Source organism: Eurytemora carolleeae, unplaced genomic scaffold (assembly GCF_000591075.1).
Source record: "Eurytemora carolleeae unplaced genomic scaffold, Eaff_2.0 scaffold196, whole genome shotgun sequence".
Lineage (NCBI taxonomy): Eukaryota > Metazoa > Arthropoda > Copepoda > Calanoida > Temoridae > Eurytemora > Eurytemora carolleeae.
The window spans coordinates 217,153-226,248 of record NW_019396109.1 but is presented as its reverse complement, the minus strand read 5'-3'; the positions used below and the strand labels follow the sequence as shown (position 1 = coordinate 226,248).

The window sequence follows — 9,096 nt, the reverse complement described above, 5'->3', positions numbered from 1 at the left end:
TGCTAAAAACTAATTTTGGCAAACGCACACAGTGTCACAAAATGTTAGCAACCTGCATGCAATGGTTTGGTTTAATTTACATTGTTATTTTCTGGTTATATTGCATTATATAGACTGATCAGTGAAGAATGAATGTACTCTGCGTGGTTTTTAATACTCCTCCGACACATTAAGGTCATAAGTATCCTACAGTAAATCGTTTATCCTCTCCACAATATTCTCCACCATCTTCCTTCCGTTGCAGAGCAGAAACAGCACAATATTCTCCGTCACCTTCCTTTGTAGTAATGATTGTAAATGATTCCTTAACTAAAAAGTTGAATGCCCGATTTACAATGGGTAAATTTACAACAATAAAAAAGATGTTGTTGTTTTTAATCTTAAAGTGTTGAATTCTTTTAATTTTTTTCCTAGTCTATGCTGCATAAATAATCATCAAGTCACAAAGATAGCTTCATCATTTGTGATCAGACGGCGGGTTAAAAGGTACCGTTGAGAATTGAACATACAACCTTTTCTTTTTTTTTAATTGAGGGCTTAAAAATTAAATCGAAAAGTGGGAAAACACCGATACTTTTTTAAATAAATGAGTTTAAACTGCTGAGCTAAACAATGAAAGGAAAACAAAGCCAAGGAACTAATGCAAGGAAAGTTAATTGCGGTCAGGTATACTCTGCGTACATATTGAAACCAGTTCTCTCTGGGCGGACTTTGTAAACAAGAAAAGATGCATCAGTGTTCGTTTAGTATCCGAGGATTTAATTTTGATAATTTTGAAAATTCACATAATAGTTTCCTATGACCAAAATATTTCATAGATTATTTTTGTGAAAATGGATTCCATGTCAGGCTGTGACATCCGTCTTTTGTTTACTTTTCCGCCCAAAGACAGGACACTGCAGAACAAAAAATTTGTACACCTCTGAAAAAACTTTCCTTGCATTAGTACCTTGAACAAAGTATTGTTATGTATTATAATTGAAATTGATAATAGCACAATTTTTCTACTGTTTACTTTAACTATGACTATTAACTTAACTCAACTTCATACAGTAATAACCAGAAAACAATGGAATAGGAAGACGACATTAAAGGAATACTTAAGTGTATTTCATGTTGTTACACAGCAAATAGTTTTACTTGACACTTATCAAATCACTAATTTATTGAAATGGGTTGATGTTTACTCTACACAAATGCTGTGTCTCTTGTGCTCATTGTACTTTTTAAAGTTATAACCAGGGGGCGGGCATAACTCTCCTAATTTTGCCTGGCTAGGTTTATACTGTACAGTGAAATTTGTCGAAAAATGTTTCCTTATGACTGAGTTGGTGTCATAGAGTACAGTGGGTTTATTCCTAAGTACATCTATTTGTACGATATTGAGTGGACAGTTAATTTTAATATTTTTCAACAATGAGATTTTGTAGTGTCAAAATTCCTAGTTAAATATAAAAAATAACTAGATGAAGAATTTTAGACAACAGACATGATTTAAAGGACTGTAATGTACACGTAAATTAAAGTAACCTTTGATTTTAGGAATGAGAATATTTGAGTTAGTGGCAAGAACTCAGTTCCTTTGGGTAGATTTTTATTAAACCAGTCGATTACAGGAAATAACTTTTTAATAAGAAAAAATCTTAAAATTCAAATAATTTTTTTTCCTTAGTCCGAAGTTTGTTTTTGTCTGACGTTTGTCCTGGTCCGATGTTGTACTGTTTAACCTTGGTAAGTTTTAGGTTTGTACTGTCTGACGTTTCTGGGTCCGACGCATAGAGAATAGAATATATATTAGAGGGGAATTTAGAGAATCTCTCGGTATGAATTTTTTCAGTACCTTTCAGCCTGAAAGGGAGTTCAAATGAATTAGGTGAATAAAAAGCATCATTTGATTTATAGTTATAACGGAAAATCATCGTTTGTAAAGTGAAATGATCATTAGTCAATTATGAAACCAGCCTATTTCTTAATTTGGTTTTCTTTCAACATTAATTTTAGATTTTCTATAAAATGATATTCCAGGGCCCAAAAGGTTATATAGCATAAATATGTGAAGTACACCTGCAGTATGGAAACAGTACAACAAAATGGCCGTTTTACACTTTTTTCTAGTAAATTCTCCTCTAATATATATTCTATTCTCTTTGGATATTAGCCCTAAAATTTGGCATGCTGATATTAACCCTAAAAGTTATTTCTTCTTATCTACACAGCTCAAAATGTTTATTTTGAATCAGAAGTCATTGATCTCCATATTCATTTTTATTTGACTTTATAAACCTAAAAAGGGGTTCAATGGAGGTCAGTAGCATTTAACGGTGTCGGTGTAGATGACTCAAATTGAATGAGCTGCATCTTTATCATCAAATCATATTTTCTAATCGCTGAATGCAACCTTATGGTGTAAGCCTTTGATGTTTCAAACTGAAATTATTTGATCGATCAGTATATCTAAGCTTTAAGGATAGTTGGTTGCAAAAAATAGCCGTTGAGAAGTCAAGAAAAGTTTGTGCCAATGCTTGATCTAAATCTTTCGTTAATCTGCAGATTAATATTTTCTTTATTTCTTATCTGCATTGTAATTGTACCCTGCCTGAAGGGATAACTAAACTGAAGAGATAAAGTATTGATCCTCAAATTAAAAGTGCCCATAGTGAATATCAGGATCAAGCGATCGGGATTAATAGTATCCAACTCAAAACTTAACTTTGAACTGTATATTTTAAAATTGTGGATATTGAGATCAATGTTTATCCTCCTCATTATATTAATTTAAGATTAATTTAATCTTGATTTTGCATCCTGAAAAGTGCGTATAATTCAGTGGCGTATGCAGAATCCTGTACAGCCAATAAGAAGCCGGAAAGTTTGAAATTTTACGCATCATTTCATTAGTCGGAATTTGGTAGGGCAAAAAAAGAGAAAAAGCACAGATTAAGCTAAAGATTAAAAGTGTCTACATTGGATATTCAGTTTAAGCGATCGGGATGTCCAAGGGTTTCACCATAAAGGTATGCATTGCATACAAATAATATTAAATGTTTTTAATATCTACCTCGTTGAATAGAAAGATCAAGAACACAAAAGCAAAGATGAAAAAAATCACCCAAAGAAGAACTCGTTGAACCCAAATTACACCATCCTAAAGAGTAAGTTTGATAATTTATATTCTGCGAAAGTGTACTGTGCCGTTTTGCCTGACATAGTCTGTATGTGTATTGCATAGCTTGCTCGGCCTGGTGCGATGCTTAAAATGAACAAGAGTTTACAGTGGAATTAGTTCATCACTTTTTTCAAGTTTTTACGCCAGAATGTTTTAACCCTATCTTTGGACATTTTTGACTTTATAACAATTACAAGCCCCTCACTTTAGGCTAAAAACTGGACTATAAACCTATTGCCTGATTCCTCAGATGTCTAAATGCCTTATTTTACTTTTACCAGACTAAATATTGACTTAGACCTTCTACTTGCCATGTATAATAAAGGAGGTCCATTATATCATGAACAAAATGCTCTGCACGGGCAGCCGTAGTACATTTGAATTTCCGAGCCGGGTCAACATTTCCGGTCCCAGTTTGTACTGTATCGCCCGGACATTGGGTAAATAAAGCAGACATTCAATAGGACTAGCCGGTGCAACAAGGTTGACGCAGTCAGACTTTATGTTGAATTTACTTTTACTAAAGGATCAGAGGTGCGTGCAAAGAGAAAAGAATATATATTAAGGTGGAATTTAGACAATCCTTCGATATGAATTTTTTCAGTCCCTTTCAGCCTAAAAGGGAGTTCAAAGTGTACAAATCATGTAAATGTTCACAAATTATATGCAGTAGAGTACATTAATACAGTATGTTCCCTAGACTATTCATTTCAATTTCGAATTTTTTAAAGCTTTAAATAAACTTTATAAAATAATAATTAGGTGAATAAAAAACATCATTTGATTTATAGTCATAATGCAAAATCATCGTTTGTAAAGTGAAAGGCATAGAGTCTAGGTGAAATGATCATTGGTCAATTATGAAAACAGCCTATTTCATAATTTGGTTTTCTTTTAAAATTAATTTTAGATTTTCTATAAAATGATATTCCAGGGCCCAACAGGTTATATAGCATAAATATGTGAAGTACACCTGCAGTATGGAAACAGTACAACAAAATGGCCGTTTTACACTTTTTTCTAGTAAATTCCACTCTAATATATTCTATTCTCTTTGGTCCGACGTTTGTACTGGTACCAATTTTAGGACTATCCTATAAAACTATGTCTGATCATCGACGAGAAAAATATCTGTAATTTTCTAGCTGAAAATTTAATAGAGAGAAACTCAAAGAGTAAAGTTTCAACTCCGCGCGAGTAACGTCGCATAGTTCCCGGAGTAACTCAATTTTTAGCTAGAAAAAAAAGGATATTTCATTTATCCTTGATCAAGCAAATTTTGTACCGTTGTAAAATGGACCCAGCATAAAAAAGAGTCACTTGAAATTACGTATAAAATACAATTAGCGACAGCCTGACTTGTTAAAAATTATTTTAGCATTGTAAGCTATGTAAATTGCTTGTTTAAAAAAATAAATCAACGTTTAACTGTCCGGAATCTTATTCTCAAATCTAAGAAATAAATCTGGATGAAATCTATATAGATACAGGAATAACATGATGCATAAAAAGAAATTTGAATAAAGGCACCTTTTCGTCTAACTTCTTGCTCTGCCTCATGAACACGGCGCGCTGTTCCATCTTCAGAAGGAATATCTCCTCTAGCTCAATCTTAAAAAAACAATTGAAGTTAAAAACTTGAATTAGAAATTTCCCTGAAAATCTAGAAAGCCCTTCGTCTGATATAGCTTTACAACTAATAAATGTTTGGCTTATCAAAATAGCTGAAACGATGAAGTCTAATTTATTAGTGGTATCTCACACGACCCCAGGGACGGTATTTTTGTGGAAATATTTTGCCTCAAAATATATATTTTTTTTCAATTTGGGAAATCCGCCCTAAGGATAGCAGGAAAATCTGAGAATTTTGTCTTGTTATTATTTAACAATGTAGGAAAAGCTAGCAAAGTGCAGATATATCTGCACCAAAAAGCAAAGTTTCTTACCAAAAAGATTGACACGACGCGCCCTGTAAACCTATCTTTGTAATTAAAGTTTTAGACGTGAAACTTAATTTTTTAACAAAAAATCTTATCATTGATCTTGATCTTGATCTTGATCTTGATCTTGATCTTGATCTTGATCTTGATCTTGATCTTGATCTTGATCTTGATCTTGATCTTGATCTTGATCTTATTACCTTTAGACTAGAATCGTCCACTGATCTTGCAGATCTAGCTTCGTCCAACTGCAGTTGACGAGTCTCCAATTCGTCTTGAGACGAATATTTTCGTCTTTGTCAACTCAAGGTGTCGAATTGCCCCCCCCCCTTTTGCTACCAATTTTAATCATCAATCAACATTTGGGATATTGACTTGGTTCGCTTTCTTTATGAATCCGATGACCGTCACAAAGGCTGAACTGATTTTGCTTATTTTTTGGCGTTAAGGTAAGAGGCTGGATGAAATAATTGTTTTGAAACTTTGATTTTCAAACTTTATTATGTGAAAACCACCATTGAAAACAGAAAAATAGACGAAATTTAAATTGTTACTTTTTGATAATAAATACAAAGAAATAGTGATTGGAATCTTAAAAATAAGAAATCAGAAGCCTATTAAAAACAAAATTTATTCTGTGTTAACGTTTTAAGGGTATATATGATGAATATCCCCCCCCAGATATCCTACCTTGTTTTCTAATTCTGTTACAGCATTTTCTAGTTTCTTTACTTGCCTCAAAATCATCCCAAATGTCTTTAGANATACCACAGTACAACATATTCAAGATTTATAAGACATAACTTTGGCAAACGCACAAAGTGTCACAAAATGTTAGCAACCTGAATGCAATGTTTTGGTTTAATTTACATTGTTATTTTCTGGTTATATTGCATTGTGGACTGAACTCACTAAACAGTGAACAATGAATGTACTCTGCGTGGTTTCTAATACTCCTCCGAGGCTCCGACACATCAAGGTCACAAGTATCATCCTCCGAATCCTCCAGATCATTGGGATCATCCTCGTTTTCATCGCATTTAAAGAATTCCTTTATAAACAGCTCAACAGGACTGATCTGAACAGAAAATAATTTTGTGAAATATGCCGATGAAGAAAACATTAGTTCTTTTAATCTCTTAAAAGTATCTAACCATAGAATAATTAAAATAACAGAAAGGACACTTGATGTAATCTTTTCAAGAATTAGGGGTTTTGCGTTCACAAAAACCCTAAAGCAGAAGCCCATGAGGAGTTACGCGCAGTCGGCGTAGAACAGGCTTTTTCTGTCTGTTATTCTGCGCACTTTTTCACGATACAAAATTTGCTCACCATGTGCGTAACTCATTTGGTCTTCTGCCTCAGGGCTATTGTGACAGAAAAACCCCTAAATCTGGAAAAGACGACATCTAATTTCCTATCTTTTATTTTAATTAATTTACGTTTAAAATGTGATCAATTCGTGTAATTAGTTTTTTTTAATTATTAAATAACGACGACATAAAATGTAAAAAAGTTCTACAATAAACTACAGATGTCATGTATAGGAACATGTTGAGAAAATAAAAATTAATCTTATCATCGAAAATAAGTAATCTTGTTCAATTATTAGTTTCTACTATACTCATTATTCTGGTTTCACATTATTCACAAAGTTTTCGCAGATTTTCTAGAATTATTATTGAAAAGACGACATTTGAAGACATTTGCGAATAAATTCAAAGAAAATTAGAAATTCAATTTAATATTGAAAACGAAATAATCGATTTTAGCATTGATTTATTGACAAAGGAATTGACTCTTTGCCACAACTCTGATTTTCTAATCCCAATATCTTTGGAACCCAATGTCGTAAACCTTTGATATTTCAAACTTATATTTTTTGATCTAACAAAAGTCATAGTTTGAAATTTCAAAGGTTTACGACGTTGGAATCCAAAGATATAGGGATTAGAAAATCAGAGTTTGTTGCAAAGAGTTAATTCCTTTCTTTTGAAAAATACGTTCCTAACCATCTAATCTGAGTACTGTATAATTTTTACTTTATTTTTCGTTGTCGTTATTTAATAATTATAACAAAACTAATTCTGAAAACGTATCCACCACCAAAGTAGGAGTTTTGAACGTCGAATTTGCACTCAAACTCAGGATTTACAGATCTTTATCTTCAAAAAATTTAATCTGCCTCAAATGAATCCGAGAGAAGTTTTCCACAACACTGCATACTCAGTTCAACTACCTTACATAGCCGGTCACTCCCATTAACATAGTCTTACATTTTTAAATGAAATATTAATTATAATAAAAATAAACCTCAGAATCCGACTCCTCTAGTTCATTGTCAGATTGTTCCCGCTCAAGATCTGATTCAAGTTCATCAAGTTCATCTTCCTCACTTTCTTCATCAAAGTCAAAGGCAGATAATTTCTTCTCTACGGTATTCATTTTAATCAAAGCTAAGCCTTAAAATATTAATTTTTTATCATAAGCTGCCGTCGGGCGTTATTTACAGCTTGAGCTTTCGGGTTCTAACGGCATCTTATTTTCCCGAGTTGAGTTCAAAAACAGGTTTAATATTCTATTTGGCGGATTTTCATTGAAGAAATAGTTTTTTATGAGAGCCTTATTCTCCACTAAAACCACCCAAGGTCGGTTTTTATTTTCTTTGGGCCTAACTCCTAAGTGGAGCCTAAGATCTTGTAGCTGTCAATCACGTGACACAAGCTGTCGTCAAAGTTGAGCCTAAGATTGGGTCTTAAAGCCGGGTGTAAGAAATTACGACTCAACCCGAAGCTTTTAAATCGCGGGCGCTGAACTATGATCTTCATATGGATAATTAACTAAAGGAAGCTACAAGAATATAAACTGATAAGAAGCTACACAGATAATAAACCGAAAAGAATTTACGTGAATAACAAATGAAAAGAAGCTATATGAATAATAATCTTCAGGCTGAATCGATGTGATGAATAGAAGACTGGAAAAAAGCTTCATGAATAACAAACTAAAAATTTTAGCTACATGAATAATAAACCGAAGAGAAGCTTCATGAATAATAACTGAAAAGAAGCTACATGAATAATGAACCGAAAGAAGCTACGTAAAGAGCGGGGGAAGGCAGGCGGCCATGAGCCACCACTATTTCCCCTTCCATGCCACATATTAGCTTTTTTCTCTTCCGGCAGCCACGAGCCACCACCATTTTTACTTTAATTTTCACAACTTTAACTTAGCATTTTCCTTTATAATTGGTCAAATAACAGTTAATATTCTTTTAAAATGGTCAAATTAGAATAAAGAAATTTAAACTTCTATTAATCACATTAAATCTAAATTCCTTATTTGAAAAAGGTTTCCGACTGAAAACATTTTTAAAACAAATATCAGATCAATTCCGATAGCAGAATTTGATGACGAGTTCAATTGGAAGTTTGGTTTTACTTCAGCACAGCCATTAGGTACTTCTCCTTCTCTACTCTTCCCTTGGCTTCATCTTGGCTCTCTGATCCAACATTTCCCATCTTTTCCTCAGTTCCTAGGAAAATTCAGTCACAGATACATAATAACCCAGGTCCAAAGGAAATTTACACTTAACATATATATAGTATATATATATATATATAGAACAGCTGAAAATTTGAACATTTCAGGATCAGAGAGATGTATTTTCAGAACATATATAGAATATCCTAAGTTTCTATGAATTATCCACTTGACATTATATGACACCAATATTAAAGGGACCGTAAAACTATTTGGAAAATTTAAAAAGATAAATTAATTTGAATTATCAATTGAAACCATTAAATCTACTATAATTCGTAATGAAGATAATATAGTAAACTAGCTTTACTTCACTCCTAGACCTTGAAGGGTGTCCCAAGGACACCCTTCAAGGTCCAGGAGTGAAATCATAAGCTCTAATAGGTTTTATTTTCAGTCCTTTACAACAGAATTGATTTTTCAAAGTTCCTTTTATCCATGTTTTTA

At 32.9% G+C, this 9,096-nt stretch overlaps 1 protein-coding gene and 1 long non-coding RNA gene across 2 annotated transcripts; both read right to left on the bottom strand.

Annotated features, from left to right (window-relative positions):
* Positions 1-1,831: 1,831 nt before the first annotated feature.
* LOC111695167 (uncharacterized) lies at positions 1,832-5,632 on the bottom strand. The gene is made up of 4 exons (XR_002763805.1): positions 5,307-5,632; positions 4,697-4,777; positions 3,059-3,145; positions 1,832-1,848 (listed from the first exon to the last, which is right to left on the bottom strand). It is a non-coding gene; the product is annotated as an uncharacterized LOC111695167 (long non-coding RNA).
* Positions 5,633-5,883: 251 nt separating this feature from the next.
* LOC111695166 (glutamic acid-rich protein) lies at positions 5,884-9,013 on the bottom strand. The gene is made up of 2 exons (XM_023464382.1): positions 7,420-9,013; positions 5,884-6,184 (listed from the first exon to the last, which is right to left on the bottom strand). Exons 1-2 carry the CDS (start codon positions 7,549-7,551, stop codon positions 5,981-5,983), a joined length of 336 nt encoding a protein of 111 aa, XP_023320150.1. The 5' UTR covers positions 7,552-9,013; the 3' UTR covers positions 5,884-5,980.
* Between the last annotated feature and the right edge of the window lie 83 nt (positions 9,014-9,096).

Coding starts and splice junctions, on each gene's coding strand:
- LOC111695166 (XM_023464382.1), bottom strand. CDS start 7,551: ATGAATACCGTAGAGAAGAAATTATCTGCCTTTGACTTTGATGAAGAA. Junction 6,185..7,419: donor TAGAGGAGTCGGATTCTGAG/GTTTATTTTTAT, acceptor TTTTCTGTTCAG/ATCAGTCCTGTTGAGCTGTT.